Raw genomic sequence first — 21,229 nt, forward strand, 5'->3', positions numbered from 1 at the left:
CAAAGTCAAGAAAAAAAAAACAACCTGCATACTGTGAAAGCAAAAACACATGAAACACGATTCAGTGTCTGTCTGCTGAAATGGAACTGGAGGGTCGTTTCCTCAGCTTGTTTGTGTGTGGGCGAAAGAGACGCTGGATAACTGTCAGCTTATGAAAAACTAGTATGAAGCAACATTTCATTTGATTTACAGTATGTATCTTCTCACACATATGCCTGGGTTTGATTTTTATGGGAAGCAACATATAAACGACAGAGAAATGTAGTGCCGTTATCTGCATTGTGATGCTGCATTGTGATTCACCATAAACCCTGACAGTGGCTCTGTTTTTTGCCACATCACTGGCAGCCTTCCCACCTCCCCGCACGGTCGGAGGCCTTCCTCGGCTCGTGGGGCCCCGAGCTGGCGGCTCAACATTGCCACCAAGTGGAACGTGGCGGCCATGCCCTCACACTGGCGTGGGGTTAACTGCTCCAGATGCTTGCAGTCAGTGCACCACGTGGGAGGGGGATGGCGTTGCAGATGCAGGTGTCGTGGCGGGTTCAAGAAAAAAAAAAAAGATGAGCAGACGTCAAAACATCGCGGGAGCTTGGCTGCGTCCCGGCTTTTGATGAGCAGACGTGAAATCCATAATGTGTTCATTAGTCTTACATGAGCAAAACTAAGAGGGATCTGCTACTCCAAAAAAAAAAAAAAAAAAAAAAAATCGATAGTGCATGTAGTTACTCATTGTGCCAAATCCCTCCCACCCATCCATGATAACCTTTTATGTGTATCTATAGCTGCTAAAAGGGATACCTGCCAATAACTACACAATAAATAGCCTCTCAATGTGCAGTGTGTTACATCTCTTTCTAATTGAACACAACCATGGAGCATCTGTTGTGAGGCCGAATGACATCTTCGCTGGAATGCGTTGCAACTATCAGGCCCCACATCTTTCCCTTTCCGAGCGATCAAGGTCACAGTGTGCGACTGCTAACAATGTGTGAGGTTATTTCCCTTCTGCCTTCATTACTATGCAATTAGCCGCGGTGCTATTCAATTTCCCTCATTTCAGACTTTGCAGATCAATATCACTCAGAGGTGCTGGCTAAATGGCTGCGCTGCTAGGAGGGCTTTTCTACAGCTGAATGGGAGGTATCAATCACCAAGCTAAAAGAGATGTTCAGTGCTGCAGTGGGTGATGACCACACACACTTTTAGGGGCAATCGTACAGGCTTTGGAAGGAACAGCAGTGGAGTAATATGGGGAGTGTGTGCGTGGGATTTTTTTCAAAGAATATATTGCGTGAGATTGCCAGGATTACATCATAGTTCCACCATCATCAAGGTCGTCCGTTGAGTCTGCATGTTGTCATTTTGTGTCTCATTTCCTCAGTGGATTTCTTTGCATGCAAGACGTCTCCAATCAAGACACAAAAAGCGGTCGCGAATGTGTTATCAGTGATGGACCCCCCTAGCTGGTGGAACAAGCAGCTACAGTTGCATAATCAGGCCGTAAACGCTGAACGCCTGTATGTGTGGGACCAGAGTCGATGGGCCACATCACCTCTGCAGTTCATCAGCTCACCATTAGCCGACGCAGTCACACATGAGAGCATTTAGCGGTATCATAGCGCTGCATGAGATATGAGCTGACTCAAAGGCTGGCTCTAGCTAGATCAATGTCCTCCCATTGAGCAGAACATACAGAGAGGGGGCCGGGCAATCAGAGACCCAGACTGACTTCATCTCTGAGAGTAATTAGATGTGGCATCGACTCCGAGGCTCATTCAGGGCTAGTTATTAATGTCTATAATAGACAGGCAGAGGGCACTGGATCGTGGTCACTTAAAGGATTGTGGAATGTGGAGTAAGTGGAACAGATGTGGTTAAAATAGTTTCCTTTTTTTTAATGTTGTGTTGCTGTGAAACACTCTGGAAAAAGCTGAGTTTGTAAAAAAAAATTGTTGCATCAATATTTTAACATGCTACCGGCCATACAAGCAGTATTAAAATGGGCTGTTTTGTATTAAATGTAGGAAAACGTTGTGCTATTAAGCAGCGCTGCAGCTAGTGTCAACGAAATCATCCCACACCTCCCTTCTATTAAACATCTTTGTCTTATGTTTTATTCAGCTCAGCTATTGGATTTTGAATTGTGCTTTTAATGCGGCGACACGATCAGACGAAAGAACAATTACATTAACTTCTGAAAAAGTTCCCTTTTTAAGAAGCAAGAAAAATAGCTTTGATTTTGACCTGACAGCTGTATTATTTTTTTTTTTAGGGAGGCGAGTTATTTTAAATTTGAAAAGGTGCTCCCAGAAGAGTTTTCCAATTCTTCTTCCACGTTAATTTCAAATTAAAACATGAAAATCTGCAAGGTAGTACATGAATCACCAAAATTGCCAGCTTCCACTTGGAATTATGAGCATTAATTGTGATGACATACAATATGTAGTAAAACAGGCAGTATTTTTAGACCAAAGCAGCAGCTCAAACTGAAAGGATCCTCTGCTGATGTGCAAATGGAGGGGTATCAATATTAACACACTTTTGATTCATAGGGAAAACAAACATAAAATGACCACTGTTTGAATTCTTTTTTCAGAAAGACAAGACAAAGCCTTGTTTTTTCAGTATCACTCTTATTAGTCACAGATTTTTTTTTTTGAACCAGACCACATTATAGAAAGATGCCGCTGCATTTAATACTGAGGAATCATCTGGGAACAGACCACAAAGAAAAGCATGGCATCATTCTGCATAACAACAAAACATCCTGCGTCAGGCGAGGAGTGACACAGAAGGACCAGCATCTATTTATGTATTTATACAAGAAAAAATAAATACCAGCAAAAGGGAGGAGTCTCATTCAATGACAAACCAGCAGTTGACAATATGGCACAGCGATTCTGAACTCATCTCTCCACAGGCACAAAGAAGCAGGAACATTTCCACTGTCGGGAAAACATGTTTCCTAAATAAATGATAATTCGGCGTGCTACATCAAAAAACGAAAATAAAAAGCAACAGAGATGTCTGGCGACAGAATACAGCCGCGAAGGACGACGCATGCAGGATAAAGGCAGCAAAAACACATCTTACATTAAAATAGATTCAAAGGGAAATGTTTTTATAGGCTGCTGTCAAATGAAAAGCCTCATTACTCCAGTTTTGGGGTGATCCTTTTGATCGTTTTATTCGAGATGACAGTCTGAAAAACTTCAGAAACTAACACTGGAATCGGTGGGAAGCGAGCCAGTTTCCTGCTCTCATGCTGTCAACAAATTTATCAGGAAGGATGAGTTCTTCATCTGACGGCAGCGTTTCACTGGTTTCTGCTACATTCACAGTACTGTGAGAGGATAGGTCATCTATCAGTGCACTGGTACAACACAGTACTGCACACTGAAAACAACACCACAGCAATAACTATAGGACACTTACTGATACTCGGGTAAACATGACAAAAAAACCCCTACTTATAGCTGTCTACACACTTATTTCAGCTGTTTCTTTTGTTGGTAGAAATGGACGTTTTTGTCGTCACGCTTCAGACAGGCACCACAAATCAACAATATTTTATCTGACATCAAAATTGGTCCCATTGTTGGTCCGCTGAAATGTACTTCAAAACAATATGATAGACAAAAGAAGAAGAAAAAAAGCTTCTCCCATAAAGGAGACGGTAGCTTAGTCTGGGTGGCAGGTTTTACATTCTTGGCAATAACAGCACCTATTTTATGTCTGAAAGAAAAGACAGCCTGCAGCAAAAGTGTGCTCAAATTATAAACTTCAGTGACTTTAACATTCCACCAAGAAAATACAATTCTGTGGATTCTTTTTCGGGATATATATATATATATATAGTAGTAAGATTTGACACTAACACTCTTCAAAATGCAAAGATTTTACATACATCCATTCACATTGGTCACCACATTCTTGTGAGTTGGGGTGGAGGGGAGTGCGGTTGCGGTTTGTGTCCACTGTGTGGCAGCATGTAAGTATCCTGGCTTGTGTTCAGTGCAATTTCTCCTCCGAGCTGAGGGTTGGAAAACTGACACATTCTCTGTCTGGCTCCTGACAGTTGCTGATTTGACCTCTTGCACACCAACCGTAGGAGGGTTTCTAAAATTGAGAGCTGAACACTGTCACTGGCCTGTTCGTCAAAAGCGCTCTTCAGTTCAGGGCTCCTGCAAGGATTGAGAGATACACTTATATTCAGCATTAAAGGTGTTGCTCAAGGCTGTGGGGGAAATACTACGTGAAAACACATCAGTGGTGTGATAACAGCATATAAAAGGCAGTGCAAGGAGAGATCTGCAGCAGACTGAGGGCTACAAACCACCAGGGGCCTACAAAAGCTCTGCATTCCGTTTGTCAGCTGGTTTGATGTTTTCTAAAAGTAAATAAGAATGAGGATATGCACCATTTAACCCTCTGAACCCACATGCATGATTGGAACGCATGTCATTTTTGAAAAATGGCTAAAATTACACCATTTATCAACTGTAAAAACAGGTAAAATCACAGAAAATAACTTCATCCTGCCTAGATAAACCATTTTTTTTCCACCAGCGACATTCTGCAAATATCTAAAAATTCTACACCTCTTGCAACAAGTGAGAAGCCATTAATGCTGCAACCAACAGTCAACTGAGAAAAATTCCAGATTTTCTGAGCAGAAATGTGACGTGTATGGAAACAAAATATCAAATATGTGCTTTTACAGTATCAGCAACACTTGTGGGCTCTTGGAATAATGTTGCACATGTTAAATAATCAAAGAAAATTCCTGTATTTTATGATTTGTGGTAGTATAACAGTTTCGTATTGCACAGAGGACAGTTTTAATTCCTCTCCTTTTCTTCATGGTTGTGCTGTTTTCTGTAGAGGTGCAGGACTTTATATTGCAATGAAAAAATGAGCCCACGGTGGGTAAAAATATTGGAGTTCAGAGGGTTAATTGTATTATTAGAATTAATATTAGAGAAACAAACAGCCTTAATGTGGCTATTATTAACTTCTAAAGCAGAGCTGGTGTCAAATTTTAGTTTTAATACCTTTATTATTTCAGTATTTGTATCATCAGTAGATAATACTGTAGATATGCCACAAACAATTTGATCCTTTTTGCCCTAGAACCTCCTCGCAGAAAGACCTGGGCATGTCTTCTTGCTCTCTTAGGCCTGTATTTTTGCTTAATTGGTCATTTGCCAACTTGACAAAACAGCGATTCCAACCTGGATGTCAAATGAATCTCATAAAGAAGAAAAAACATGTCCCTAATGGAAAATTAGGGTTAAATTTTTCCTGTTATCCGCAGTTGCTTTTTTCTTGTAAAACACAAATTAGTCTCACATCTGTGGAAAAAGAAAAGATCAAATCAAACAATCTGAGAACAGAAACCTGTTCTTTGATTGAACCGCTCACAGCTCAAATTCAAACTGTGATTTGAGGTTTTGAGTTGGCATTTGATGTTTTTTTTCCAAAGGGCCACAAGCACAAGGTTGTTAAATGACAACACCTCAAGGTCTTTTTTGTGCAGCTACACTTATTAAACTACGCTTACTGATTTCTTTATGAGAAGAATCCAACTTTAAAGAAATATGGGAACAATTTGGGAAACATTTTAATGTGTTTAAAGGTAAAATCTGCTCACTAATATCTGTGAAAGGAATGGGTACCAGGCTATTTGTTGGATAGGTGCAGCTTCAGAGGTTCTGGTAGGCAGATTTTAGTCATATTTAATGGACAGAAATAGAAGCAACATCAGTCCTCTAATGTAGCTTTCAGCAAAAAGCAAATAAATGGATTCCCTTCATTGTCAAGCTATTTATTTAATGCTCAGCCATTAAGAAAATAAAGCAGATCAATGCAAAAAGATCTATTTACTGCTTCACTACAAACTATGCACTCCTGTTCCTAACACAATGCTATGTGATGAATATTAAATGGGGGCTGTGTTGATTTTACACATCAAAGTCTGTTTACAGTGGAGTAGTTCTGCAAATGTGATAAAAGCTGTTTAGAGCCGTTTTTGGCTCCAGAGAGAGTAAAGTCTGATCAGGCTCCTCGAGTAACGCAGTGAATTCTGCCTGAACTTCCTGACACCACGGATTCTAAAATAGGGTGTTATTAGCTGAAGTGGAAATCAGTTAGGAACGCTGAAGATCAGTAAAAACACCCACAAAAAAAATGTCACAAATGACTCGTGAACGTCTCTCACCTGGTTATAGGTGGACATCAAAAACTCCTTCCTCCACTGACTCTATGTCCTCTTCAGCGATTACTGATGGAAACAGAGGAAAGCAATGAGGAGCAGATTAGTCAATCATATGAAAATGCAAAACACTGCCTAAAACCCAGACATTATTTGGCCTTTGACTGTTTACCAATCCATCTGCCTGGCGGTATTCTCAAGCCCCCTGATCAAGCAGCCAGGCAGGGCACCGCTTTTTCCTAATGCCTGATAAAAACACTGCCACCATGAGTCAGTAGCCTCACCGTGGTGGGCCAATCACATTTCCATTGCAAATTACGCCTCTTTTGTTTGAGAATATCCTCCAAATGTCAGCGCTCGATAGGCTCAGAGGACGACAAATGCGTCCATCAGGAAGTGGAGGTGCTGCGGCTAAAAATTCCTCCGAGCTGTGATTTTTAACTGTAATTTTATGAGAGGATGTCTGCATTAGTAAAAAGAAATTTCAGTTTTATCAGTCGGGCGGCTGTGTCTATTGAAACATCAGGAAAGCTGATGCTGCATTTAAAGGCGTGAGTTGTTAACCCTCCTGTTGTCCTCATTTACGGGCACCAAAAAATAGTGTTTCCTTGTCTGAAAAAAAAATCCAAGAAACCAGCAAAAAAATTTCCCAAATTTCTGAAAATTTGCAAAATCTTCAGGAAGAAAATTCCAATAATTCCTTAAAAGATTCCCTTAAAAGTTTTATTTTTAAAAATCCCCCATATTTGGCTAGAAAATTCTTGTAAATATTTTCAAAAAATGAGTAAAAATCTTCCAAAAAATCATAAAAATATCTAAAGTGATTACATATACATCAGTAAAATGTGTAATATTTTCTTTAAGGGCATTCACAAAAAATCAACCAAAATCCAGCGAATTTCGCTGGATTTTGGTTGATTTTTTTGTGAATGTTCTTAAGAAGCATTTTTTCTTCCACCAAAAAATTTTCAAAAAATTCCCAAAAATGTTGAAAATATGGACATCAGAAGTTTCACTGTGAAAATCTATTTTTTTCTCCCACATTTTCAAACTTTAAAACGGGTCAATCTGACCCGCAGGACGACACGAGGGCGAAAAGAAGGAAAAATAGCCTTTTCTGTTTTTTACAGAGATAGAAACAGGGGAGAACAGCTGGATTGGCTCTGTGCATGGACTATACTAAACTGCTTTTTGTACTTCAGCACACATCCATTCCTGCTGTTTCTGCAGTCATGTGGCTTCAATGTCACATCAGCAAACAGATATGACAGCGGCCTTGATCGGCTCATCAGCAGCTGCTACGTGTGTGCATGCGTCTCACCAGTGTTCTGCAGGCTGGGCGGTGTGTTGGCGGGCGGAGGGAAGCTGTAGGATCGAGCCTGCAGGGCCGGCGGCGTCTCGTGGCTGATGCTCTTGGTCCTCTTCCGGCACTCGACGGCCAGGCGGCCCCGGCAGGCCTTGTGGCAGTTCACCCCGCAGGCTGCAGCCGCCGGGGCGTCCGCGTGAAGGCAGAAAGACGGCGGCAGGGAGAGGTGCCGGGTGAGGAGAGGAGGACGATGGCGTCGCAGGGCAGGGAGGGAGAACCGGCGGGACAGGAGGCGAGACAGGGAGAGAGGACGAGAGACGGGGTCAGACAGGGGGACGGGCCGAAACATGGGGGCGAAGGGGAGCGCTAGTGGTGACAGAAAAGTGCTTCGACACGTCATGCAGGCACACGAGCACTGGCACACGGCGAGGCCGAGCGTGCCCGACAACAATGCTGGCAACCGGGGGGAGTCTAAGAGGGCAGGGGTGGTTGGTCATCCAGCAGGGCAGCAAGAAAACACGTGAGTCACCTGAATGCACACAAATCACCCCACGTCGCTGCACTCCAAATTTCCCCATTCATCAGCATTAAAATTGAAACATTAAAATTCCGTGTCATTACCACCTCTTCACTGTATTAAAAGGACAAAATTATTTTTCTCCTTCAATTCAGGAAGTGTTATCCTCTTGCCCCTTTCAGTGGTCAAAGCACTTAACTTTATTTATGATGAACTGCCTATCTAATGGTGAGATAGAAGCAATTAAAAACCTCTCTTTAACTGCTCTGCGGCCTCAGAATGTCCACAAAAATGGGGATTTACAAGCGATAGAGCTGCTTAACATTATGTCCGGGTCAATGTATAATTGTGGGACTTTTTGTAACATTGTTCATGGTATCTTAGGTATCATAGTTGACATTTTTGCTGCTTTCAGGGCTAAAATCAACCAATAACCTAACAACACATGGTATTTTTAGAGAGAGATTTTTTCTAAAATATTATATATACAATTAAATAAAATGGAAATTGAAAGTTATTCATAAAGATATTGTAGTAAACCTTATATACTTTATATAAAATAACTCAGAAAGCCTTGGAGTCTTGCCAGTCTTTTCTTCAGGAGGAAATGACATCATGTGGAGCAGGTCATGTGATCTGGAATTAACACACTTACTTGAGAGGTGTTTTTGTAGTGGGCAACTTAGTTGAAAGAGATTTCTCAGACACAGATATAATTTGTTATTTTCTGTTATAAAATAAATGACCACAGAAAAACACAAAATGACTCAATGAGACACAAAATTATCATAAAAAGAGACAAAACAACCACAAACAGACTGATAATGACCGAAAATGACCATAGAGAGATACAAACTAACAAAGAAACACAAAATGACCAAAAAAGGCTCAAAAAGACACTAAATAACTCAATGAGACATGTAATTATCATATAAAGATACAAAATGATGAGTGGCACACAAAATAACTACGAATAGTTGCAAAATGGCCACAAAACACCTAAAATTACCACAAACAGACTGAAAACGGCCTATAAGGGGCGCAAATTGACCACAAAAATGCGCAAAATGACCACAAAACTGTCTGAAAATGACCAAAAAAGATACAAAATGACGAGAGACACACAAAATAACTACGAAAAGTTGCAAAATGACCACAGAGACACACAAAATGACTACAAAACACCTAAAATTACCACAAACAGACTGAAAATGGCCTCAAAGAGGCGCAAAATGACCACAAAAATGCACAAAATGACCACAAAAGAGTCTGAAAATGACCAAAAAACAAACAAAATGAGCACAGACACACAACACGACCACAAAAAGACACAACCTGACTACAAGAATGCACAAAATGGCAAAAAATGACAAAAAATGGCTACGAAACACCTAAAATTACCACAAACAGACTGAAAACGGAATCAAAGAGGCGCAAAATGACCAAAAACATGCACAAAATGACCACAAAAAGACCTAAAATGTCCACAAAACAGTCTGAAAATGAGCAAAAAAGAAACAAAATGAGCACAGACACACAACATGACCACAAAAAGACACAACATGACCACAAGAACACACAAAATGACAAAAAAATGACACAAAATGACAGTTCCTGGAGAGGTGTTTGTGTAATGGGTAACTGAGTTGAAAGTGATTTCTCTGACACAGATACAATGAGTTATTTTCCATATAAAATTTGATGTAACTGTTACTCCCTTCTCCTCATTCTTATGCTAAGCTAAGCAGCATTACACTTCACAGACAGACATGAGAGTGGTGTCGTGTAATTCTTTCCAAACTCTATTAAAAATGGAACTCATGACTTGTTGCTCTGTAGTTGTGTTCGGTCGATGTGAAAAAGTTGGAATATTGGCATTGCAGCAGCACCACATCCATTCAGACTCTCTGAGGCCTCTTATACAAGTCCAAATGTCTGATGTCTGCTGCCCCACAGCACACATTCAACTGCCCACACACATCCACAGTTCCCCACACTCCATTCATGCACTGCAGTAGGTGATTCATTTCAATTATGTCCCCGCCGCTCTGTCTACCTCTCCGAGTACGGGCTAACGCTGGTAATGGGAATGAATGGCTATGGGGGCTCTCTCATTGACTTCCTCTAGTCTCATTAATGGAACAAGCCTGAACGCTCGAAAACTCCCGGCCAGACTTGCAAACTGCACTTCAAGAGCGAGTGGGTGCGAGTGGGATCATCCCTGCCGTTTTCTTTCATTTTTAATCCAAAAACAACAAAGCATGTGGTCCCATTTGCCTTTAAACAACCGAACTGACCTTACTTATGAGCATTCAGTTTAAAAGGCTGCAATTACAGGGATATTTTTTAAAAACACCCAAACAGAATATGTCTGTGCTAATTAAAAAATTAGCGAGTGTCTTTTTTCGTCTCCCATACTCGAGGTGCAGGGTGCAGTGAAGGCTACACAGACCTCAAAGACCCCAAGGAGCATTAATTACTGTAGTTGCTATGCGACTCTGATGTTTGATGGGAACTTGCAAGCAATTTAACAAGCATCAGTTAGTCAACCTGAAAGCCTGAATGGGTGAGGAAGCTGTTAATGTTGAAACAAACAACGGACAAGAGAGATTTGCTTGTTTTTCCAACACTAGACTGAGGAGAATACATTGCATCCTTTGACACACATTCATACATGCTCTCAAGCTGATCTAACATTAACATGGTGATTAACTTCTTACAAAGAAACGCTCGTACAACCAAATAACTGAAGAAAATGCAAAAGGACGCACACAAACTAACATTTTTTTTACTCTAAACTGCAATGGAAACTAATTTATTGAACCGAAAAGCCTGTAAAATATCTGCCCACTCCAACTTCTCTCATTTAGAAGACTAAGCTGTAATCAATCACTTCTTGAAAGCCTCCAGCAGATGGAAACTTGCGCGATTTGCATTTTAGATCTGGCATCGCTTCCAAAGGTTTTTGCTTGACATCTGGTTGGAAGCATATGTAGTGGAAGTTATTTAGAGAGCGTAACATTTGTAGATTATCACTACTTACTCTACAGCATCAGCACAGACCACCGGCAGCATATCCACAGAGGAGAAGGAGTGGGCTGAGTGTGCATGTGCGGAGCTAATAACCGGGAGTACGAGGGGTTGGGAGGCGTCGGAGGTTTGCTGACTTGTGTGTGTATGTACATATGTGAAATGAACCAGCTTCTTCAAACACCGGTCCGTTCGGAGACCCGAAAGGGCAAATAAATGTCTATTGTATGTGGTGTGTTGTCAGCTGATGGAGCTGAGTGAAATAGTGTGACATGTTTGCCATGGTTTCTGTGCTGATGACATTTACTGAGCACTCCAAAATATGTGAATATTTAAGGGGCTGAATTGAAGCTAATGCTTTGAAGGCCGTATCCTTCCACGTGGAACAAGTGCATCTGGGCGGCAGACATGGAACAAAATCTAGATGAATTGGTCTCTTACCTTTACACTTGTAGCCTTGTTTGTAGAAGCCCCATATCTGTGAAAAGAAAGAGAAGCAAAAGGGCAACGGAGGTGAGTGTTAATTAGGTTTTCATTTCTATAAAGACAAGAGGTGTGTTCAGATCATCAGAGTGGAGGTAGAAGGTGAAGTTTAAGTTTAATGAACAATGTAATGTGATGTTTCTTCAGGTAAATCCATGTCTTTTGAAGTCATGACATTCTGTTTGTGGTAACTATTCTCAAATAATTAGATTTAAGTTTGAATTTATCCTGATTATAAAAAAGCAAACACATTTATTTACACTAATGACAACCAATATTCTAACTCATTAAAGTTTGCATATTATTTCAAAGTAACTGCACTATAACACAGTCTGTATGATCACATTTAGTCAACCAGTAAGTTGGCTGGAGTGGGCATCAACTGAAAATTGGATTCATCACTGAAGAGAACCTTAGTCCAATCATCAACAGTCCAATCCTTGTGATCCCAGTAAAGAGTAACCAGCTTTCCTCTGCCTTTGCTTGATGAAGAGCTTCTTCTGTGCCGTGTGACTTCAGACCAGCTTCAAGAAGTCAGTTTCCAACTGTCCTTGCCGAACAAGTCACACTTCTCCACAGTGTTCACTCATTTTTAAGGTCCTTGGAGGTCTGACGACGATTCCTGACACAGTAACGGATGAGTGACGCTCATCTGGTGGGTAGAAAGACATTTCCTGCTGCGACCAGCTAGCTGTTTGGTAGAACCATGTTGAGCTTGTTTTTTCTTGGTGTAATGAACGGCTGACTTGGAGATCTACAGTTTTTTCGCTACCTGTCTCTCACTCATGACAATTTCCAGCAGTGGTTTCACATAATTCTTTAGTTTTAGACGTTATATGAGAGCTGACAACTTGTGAGTTGTTCTATGGCTTGAATGTCAGCAGGAAACCACTCCAGGCCTTTACATGTGCTGCTGATGACATGAAATATCCTCTTATAAATCCTGGAATACAATGAAGCTGAAGCAGGTCAAATGGGACATAAAGTATTATGAAATCAGCTGCATTTTTGGTCGTGTTCATTGTATTTTTCAGGTAATCCACCTTTAGTGGTATCAGGCATTAAAATGAACAAGAAATTGAAGAAAACAAGGGTGGTCTAATAATTTTTTCCATGACTGTATAACAGAAGTGAATATACTCCTCAAATAATACAACTACAGTAACATTACTTTCAAGTTCAACAGTTAGGATTTAAAAATACAGCCACACAGTAGGAAGTTAAAGCAATTAAAGTCGGTTTATTTATGTTTTAAAATAGCTCATGTGTCCACCTTCATTTCTAATGATAAAATCAAACCTTCTCGGCATAAAGGAAACCACATTTCTAGAGAGACGTCTTTTTTATCTGCTCTGTTGAAGGGGTTCTGCTTCTCTCGTTAAAATACCCTAAAGGTGTTCTATTAGATTCAAGCCAGGGGACATACTTTGCCAAGTCATAGATTTTTTTTTTTTTTATTCTTCTTTAGAAACTAGAAGATGTATGATTTTGGATTGTTATCATGCTGAAAAAAAGTCACAGAAACTCTGCTTTCCATTGATAACCCTGTGCCACGTCTGAAGCACTTGCATGTCTGTTTCTCAAAGGTAGATTGTGCAGCTAGTGCTGTCAGTGGAATCTTTGTGAAGGACAACCACTGCAGACCTGATTAGTGGTACTATAAATGATTTGTAGTTAGTTTTCTATCCTTGTGAGGCCTCACAATCAGATTTTTTTTATTTCTTCTGGTAATTCTTGATGCAGACATACAGACAGACACAGGGCAAAGATGTAAAACTGCTTCATTTCTGATGCTCACAGGTCATTTTATAACCAAGTTCAAACAATCAGTTGGAAAACGGACTACTTTGTGTCTGTAATCACAAGTGTAGTCCCTTTAGTTGCAGTAAATTTCAGATTCAACAACACTTGACTTGTCAGCAATGCAAACACTGAAAGATGGTGCAACTTTGAATCACCTGACAGACAAATGATTTTACACAAGGGTGCATTTGCTTCTGTTGTATGCAGCTTTTTATTACCATGATGGTTTTACTTTAACTCTTACCAGCGGGCCATAAAACGTTTGATGGATCTCCTGCCACTGCAGAGCACCTCCAGAATAATACCTGGTCGTAACTGTAATACCAAACAATTTTCAGACTGTTGCATTGCGTTTCAATTAAATTTTATGTCTCCAACATGTGCTAAACAGGGAATTCAAATGAATGGAAACCGATTACTTCCAGAGAGGCAGGGAATTAATCTAAAAGCTTATGCACTGGAAAAATGGCTCGCAATAAAGAGAAAAGTCGACACGATTAGTGATTTATGAGCTAAAACATGTTAAAACACCCATACAGATCGCATCCTGATATCCCCCATTGATGCCGAGTGAAGACTGAAGAAACGCGAATTGAAAAAGAAATAAAAGAGGCAACTAAGAGAGAGACAGAGGCTCAGAGGGAAAGAAAGAGGCAGAGAGGGGAGGTTGGCAGGACAGAGGGGGCGGAGGGGGAACCGAGATCAAGCGGGATGCAGGGAGCACACAGGCAGTGGGGGGAACAATGACATGAAAGAGTCGAGCTGGAGATCACACACCACACTGGCACATCTGAGGAGGCACAAAATATCCTGACCTCTTCACACACACACACATGACCGCAAACATACACTCACCTGCAGATGCACAAAGAAAGTCACACACACACACACACACGCAGCCAGAGGCTCGACAACAAAGAGAAGTCGGTTATGAGCAGAACATCTAAACACAACTGTCATCACAGCTCTGCCTACACTAACTGACCTTTACTGCCTCTGCAGACTGCGAAACACAACGAGCTCCAAACGAGAGCTCCAAACGCAACCACGTGCTACTTTGCTTTGACGGTTTAGTGGCAGCTTTAATGAAAAACTGCTACTTTTACCACCAGCAGTCACACGTTTAATATTAAACAAGCGCTCTGTGAGATATTTATGCTTCTATTTCGGGAATCCTTCACTGATGTCTCGCATTTGAATCAGCATGTTGTGTGCGAATGAGTATGAATCATATTGCGGGATTTTAATTGGCAAGCAGTATGTATTTAAGCAAACAGGTACATGCAAAATTAGACCTTTTTAAACCTCCTGTTATGTTGAGGGTCAAATTGAACCATTTTAAAGTAAAAAAATCCCCAAAATATTATTTTTTGGTATGAAACTTCTTCAGCTAACAAGTGTAATCAACATAAAATGAAAATGGTTCATTTCACATTAATTTATCAACATCGCTTCATAAAAAGGAAAAAAATCCAATGTAAAATACCTTTTTTTAAATCAATGTCATTTAAAACTATTGTATTTTATATGCAGGTCTTTCCAATGTGTATTTAAAAAGTTTCAACATGTATTTTTTTTATGAATTTTTGTGAATCATCCTCATTGAACCATCATCTGTGAGAGGTAAAGAACACCACCGCACTAAATATTGATTGAAATGATTAGTAATGAAGTTAATAATGAGATGTAAACAATTCTTATTGGGATTTTTCTTCTTTTTTGGTTTCTGTCATTTTTGGATATTTAAACATGTCCACAGATCAAACTGACACATTAATGTCATTGCTGTTCCTGAGAAATAAACCTAACAGAAGGGTTCAAATCTAAAAAGGCATTTTAAATTAAGCTCAGTTGTGTTATAATTCAGGCTTTTTCCTCAATCAAACAACTAATTTGTAGCTGATACATGGACAAAAAGTGCTTCTAATCTGCATTCTAGTTTTTCTGTTCCTGCTGAATTATCGGATACAACAAAAAATACAGGAAAGTGAATGATGCTTCTAGACAATTAGAAAAGTTTCCGCTTGTCATTTGCTGAATTCACATTATTCTCAACACTATCTTGCTCTGTCTCTATCTCTCTTTGACTTTTGTGGCATTTTTGATTGATCATAGTGGTTTTATTTTTGTATCAGAAATCCATCCATCATGTGCTTTTTGGAATTGCTGAGCTAAATCTTGATAATCCTGCTAACATCAGAGAACTCTTGCACAGTTAGTGCTCCTTCATGAATCAAATGCACTCATATTTAAGTGAAAGTACCAATTCAGCAATGTTAAAATACTACATTGCAAGTAAGACTCCTGCATGAAAACATCCTACTTTAGGTAAAGTATAAAGAATAAATATGATATAAAATAAACATCTTAACAGCATTAGTCCCTATCAGCAGCATGTTACTGTTGGAGCTGCTGCAGGTGGAAACTACTTTATATACAGAAATACGCTCTGATGCACAAATGTTTTTTCAGTTTTTGGGATTTTTGTTTTCTAAAGGTTGGTTTTTGAGGAGATACTTGATTATTTTAACATTCATTGAAACCATGCGATATTCAGAGACAAAAATTGCTCTTTGGTTTAGCCGTTCACCAACTCTGACCTCGACTACAAGCTGCATTTTGTAAGATGCCAGAAGCACAAAATGTTGAAAAGTGCTGCTTTAATCTTTAACAATGTGTTGTATTTTTAAATGTGATGGAAGAGAAATCATAACGAGAACGTGGGCGATCGGAGGTATAGTGAAAGTACCTCAAATTCTACTCAAGTACAGTACTTCAATAAATAATCTTTCCACTGCTGGCCTCATGTCCATTTAATACATGGTCATCTATTTGTCAATTGGCGTAATGAATTCATAATTAGGGTTTATTTATCCATCTGTCTGTTGAATATGAAACTCCAGCCAGCAGTTGATTAGCGTTCCTCAGCGGACAGACCGGAAAAAGTTGGAATGATTCTGAATTAAAGTCAATTAAATTAGCCTCCCAGTAGTTCGCTAATGAGCACATTAACACATCTTCTCAGGTCTTGTCATCACGTTGGACTCCAGGAAGTCATGTCACCAGGCCAAGAAACAGCCCATAACCCCAGGTGAACCACAAGTTGTTATTTTTACATTTGGATTTATGCACAAGAAGTTGTTTTATGCATCAAAATGCTGGCTATGGCTACATATCTAACAGAAAATACCATATAAAAGGAGTTCTTATCTTCTCATCTAGTTTAAGCAGAAGCTTCCTAAAATATCAGCTTTTGCCAACACAGAGAAAATAAAAGTCTTTGTGGTCTGTGAAATCTGAAGACTCCTCTCTCCTTTAGACTTGTTCACCACACCGCTAGCGTGACACCAACAGGACTGAACAGATCCAACATGTAAACTCTCACGCTGCCATTTCGATGAATAAACTGTCATCATCTGTAGGACCTGATGAACTGCGTTAGGTTTCAGATGTGATTTCAAACGGTTAATTAAGTCTCATACTATGTGCAGCTTTATCTGGTTTGAACTTCAAAGGAGGAAAACGGCAGAGGAACAGACAAGTCCATCGTAATGAGCTGAAGTTACAGAAGTTAGCTTTTCTCAGTCTGAACTAAACACTGTAAGACTTCATATAGAAATCTAGTCAAATCAGCTCATTTTTTCTAGTTTACTCAAATTAAATATAGATGTTCTGCCAATTTCTAGTTAATTAAACTTAAAATGTCAACATTTACAATTTTTTACAGACCACTTTAATATGTAAAACATGAACATGAAGTTAAGCTATGAAAATAGCAAATGGGTCAATATGTAGTTGCGGGATTTTTTGTAACATAGTTGACAGGTATCATAGTTGACACTTTTGCTGTTTTCAGTCCTAAAATCAACATGGCTGCCTATAACCAAACACCACACAGCATTTTTACAGAAAGATTCTTCTAAACATTACATATACAATTGAGTAAGATTGAAAGTTATTTCTAAAGATATTGTAGTAAACTGTTGACTACTTTATATTAAATAAGTCAGAAAGCCTTGGAGTCTGGCCAGTCTTTTCTTCAGGAGGAAATGACATCATGTGGAGCAGGTCATGTGATCTGGAATTAACACACTTCCTTGAGAGGTGTTTTTGTAATGGGGAACTTAGTTGGAAGTGATTCCTCGGACACAGATACAATTTGTTATTTTCCATAAAAAATTTGATGTATTGCCAAAAAAGAAAAAAATCTCAACTTAATATAAAGAACACAATCAAAACATTTTTTGAATAAGTTCATTTTATTATTGTTTAGCTAATTAGGAGGTGATTGTTATTAAACTCAGATGGTTATTTAGTTGATATTTTAGTGATATCCAGTCATTTTTTATTAATAAGTGATTGTTTCCACAATAAATAATGATGGAATTTGTAAAGACATGATCATGATGAACATAAAAAACATTAGCTTCTTTTATTTTTAATAAAAGTGTATGCATGACATATCCCATGGACTTCAAAAGTCCCTCAATTTTATATTGACCCATATAAAACTACCCATCATGCATTTCTATAGATGTAAAACTCCCCAGCAAATCTTGTATTTTTTGTAATTTGAGAACACAGAGAAAGTGGAAACTTGTGTGTTTTTAATACCTGCTAAATCAAGTTATGGTTGTTTCTTTTCATATTAATGACAATAATTCAGATCCAGGACTATGATTAGTTGACTCAACTTAATATGTTAAGTTTATTGAACTTGTCTTCTTGAGTTCAACTAATTTAACTCAGCTAGTTTGATGATTTTGAACCAACTAATCTAAATCTAAGTGCAGCTAATTCACATAATTAGGGCAGTGTTACCTTTCTAAGCTAAATTAAGTGGAAATGATTCATAGTGATCACTCAAAAGATCAATAAAATGTGCCTTGTTTAGTTGCTTTAATATAACACAAACTGCCTCGACAGACAGCCTGGGAAGAATCTGTGACTGTAAAAAGACATTTTTTCCCAGTGAGACAATGTTCAAATACTATAATGACTGCTTTCCAGTGGAGTTGAGTCTTTGTCACACTGTATGAACACTCCAGAGGTAGATGACAAAATACATGTCGTCTGATTCTATGCCGCTCATTTTGATTCCACGAAGCTAAATTGTCAAGAGCCCTGGAACACTTTCAAATCACTCCCTTCAATCTCTCTTACAGAAGAGCTCTGAGGATGTAGCTAAACGCTTCCTGCGTCCTCTGAGAAGCTGCAACTCCACGTCTCCTCGCTTTGTGCGCTGAGCAAAACTCATCTGTGAGCCTTTAATTAAGATGTAAGGCTAAAGGAGGCCGTAGGCAAAACAGCGCAAGATTATGAAGACCCATGTGAGACACAGGAGGTGAGTGAACTCTACAGTGTTTACAGAAGGCTGAGCTCAGCTTGTACAGCATGTTTAAGACAAGTGCTGAAAAACGGGCTGCGGGAAAATATTGTTTTTGCACAGGAGCCAAGAGGAAAATATAAAGCAGGCAGATGAGGAAGTAGCTGGTGTATCTACCTCTGCCACACACACACACACACACACACACACACACACACACACAGACACAGATATATTGAAAGGAAGAGGCATGCTGCCAGAGCCCTTATCTTTCCCTGCTCTCTTTTCTGAGTTTCCCTTCATGAGTTTCCCCCCGGAGGATATGTGTGCGTTGAGTGTTAATGAAAGTCTACACACATTATCTTCGCCGCGCTTCTCTTTTCAGCCTTTTGTAGCTTATATGCGATCGCAGAAATGAAGAGGGATGTCATCTCAGCAACTCCGGTTACATATGAAAGCCCTGTTCCTGTTCTCATTAGCTCAGTGCTGACTCAATGTCTGTGTGTTAATAGCAGAGAGCTCCTCGGGGGACTTTAGGGAATGTTAAGGGCCAAAGGACACACACACAGATGTTACACCCACAGGGACGACGCTTATCATCTACCTCAATTATGTCCCTCCTATACTTCCCAGAATGCAGCTTCAGCAGCATGTGACTGGAGCTTAAATAATTGGCATTGCTGTGACCTGACAAGGGGAACCTCGAAGAGCCACCGACTGTCGAGACAAATAGTAAATGACCTTCAACCTTTTGAAACAAACCATGGCATTTGCTAATGGTTGAGACAATAAAGAAATCTATACATTTGAGAACATAAAAGGAAATACAGTTTTTCTCAGTCGCTTTGGTTCATTTCTCAGATCAGAATTGAAATTCTCAAAACTGCTTGTTCAATCTTCACATCATTGTGTCACTTGTGCACATCAGAAAAGCAGTTTCTCATTTCTTTGAACAAGTTGCAAATGCTTTGGTTCATCCATGCAAATGATTCTGTACAATTCTCTGCTGTTTCCTTCATTATCAGCTGCTTCTGTCCTGTTGATCAAAATGTATTATAATGGGTCTCTGTTGAATAGTCTCACCTCCACAACATTTAGGCATGAATTCATCAAATAAGTTTTTACATGCAAAATGGTTGAACAAGTTGTCAGAATATGTCATGGTTGTTTCTATACATTTCCACTAATTTTTTTCTAAATCTGTCCTGAATTGGTAAATTGCTCCCAGGTGAATCTAGACTTTCTCTGTGAAGGGAAATGTGGGGGTTTGGGATTTCTGAAATCGGTCAAAGACGCAAGAGAAAATATTTGTGATGTGGATGAGAACTTGTGTCCCAACAGACAGGAACGTCAGGAGGTGCAGGAAGACTGCACTGGAATTCCTACAGCACTGTATGTACAGTTTTCCCTGAGGAGATTGTCCTATGTTCATATTTCTACTTTTGTTTTTTTCTGTGCTAAGCAGCGCTGTTTTCCTTTCTGTATCACAATGACGTAGTCTGTCACCAACTTCCAACACAAACAGTAACAGTGTAAATGTGAATCTTGTCCAGTCTCTTGCAATCAATCTCCCACATAAACTAAGGTGTAACTTACAATTTACAACAACTGTCATGAAAACTTTAGCTATAGTTTCCATCAGAACATCCCTCCAGAGAACACTGTTATAATGACAACATGACTAAACAATCTGAGTGTCTGATCCACACAATGACACCAGGACTGGTCATTCTGATGCCACTGACATGTTCATTGACACGGATATTTACTTTTGAGAGATGAACTAAGGATTTTCAGCAAGAGACTGGCTTTTGCAGGTAATCCATGGTGTTATGCTATTTGTACAAATAGTGCTGAGAAATGCACTTACTGTTTGGCAAATGTCGAGGATGATTCGAGAAATGTATCAAAGCGACTGAGAAAAACCGTGAAAGAGAGATCAATACTTCTTTAAGGTCTTCACTGGTAGCTGACTGGCTCATGAGTTTAAAATCACCTTCAAAACTATTTCGTGTGCCGAGTTTGATCTAATGCAAGGATCGACTGAGGTCACGCGTGGCTTCATACACTAAACGTGATTATAGTTTACATGCTGCCGTAGGTGTTTACTCACAAAGCCGGCGCAGTGCTCGCAGAACGTGGGCTTGACGTAGGTGGTCTCAGTGAAAGTGTGGATGAAGCCCATCTTGCAGTTCAGCAGAGAGCTGGCCTTCATAAAGTAGTCGATCATCTCCTCTCTGCTGATCTGCCCGTCCCTATGAGAGGAAAGGAAGCAAAGAGAGGTGAGCTCCGTGCAACACAGACTGCAATGCTGGCCGTTTGGACACTGCGTGAGCAAATGTGCAGATGCTCACTGATTCTTGTCCAGTTCTCCAAACTTGCTGAGGTAAGGGAAGTTGTTCCTGATTGCTTCGAATTCGTCCCTGGAGATGTGGCCGTCGCCATCTGTGTCGAAGTTCTTGAAGACTGACTGTGAGCAAGAAAGTTCTCAAAAAGTCAGGGGACAATTTGCAAGCACAAATAACAATTTAATCAATATATCTGGAAAAT

The 21,229-nt window shown here is 39.7% G+C and overlaps 1 protein-coding gene across 5 annotated transcripts in view; it reads right to left on the reverse strand.

Annotated features, from left to right (window-relative positions):
• Nucleotides 1-2,613: 2,613 nt before the first annotated feature.
• LOC111562544 (RAS guanyl-releasing protein 2) overlaps nt 2,614-21,229 on the reverse strand; it is a 57,114-nt gene continuing 38,498 nt past the window's right edge. For 3 of the 5 annotated variants that reach the window (XM_055007448.1, XM_055007447.1, XM_055007449.1), the window contains exons 12-17: nt 21,034-21,149; nt 20,793-20,934; nt 11,509-11,545; nt 7,536-7,991; nt 6,221-6,283; nt 2,614-4,184 (exon numbers count right to left, since the gene is read on the reverse strand). In XM_055007448.1, coding sequence (XP_054863423.1) covers nt 6,225-6,283; nt 7,536-7,991; nt 11,509-11,545; nt 20,793-20,934; nt 21,034-21,149 — 810 coding nt within the window. In that variant the 3' untranslated portion in view covers nt 2,614-4,184; nt 6,221-6,224. The remainder of the gene's footprint in view (nt 4,185-6,220; nt 6,284-7,535; nt 7,992-11,508; nt 11,546-20,792; nt 20,935-21,033; nt 21,150-21,229) is intronic. The other 2 variants (XM_055007451.1, XM_055007450.1) reach the window with 1 other exon arrangement.

Source organism: Amphiprion ocellaris, chromosome 23 (assembly GCF_022539595.1).
Source record: "Amphiprion ocellaris isolate individual 3 ecotype Okinawa chromosome 23, ASM2253959v1, whole genome shotgun sequence".
NCBI classification, from domain to species: Eukaryota; Metazoa; Chordata; class Actinopteri; family Pomacentridae; genus Amphiprion; species Amphiprion ocellaris.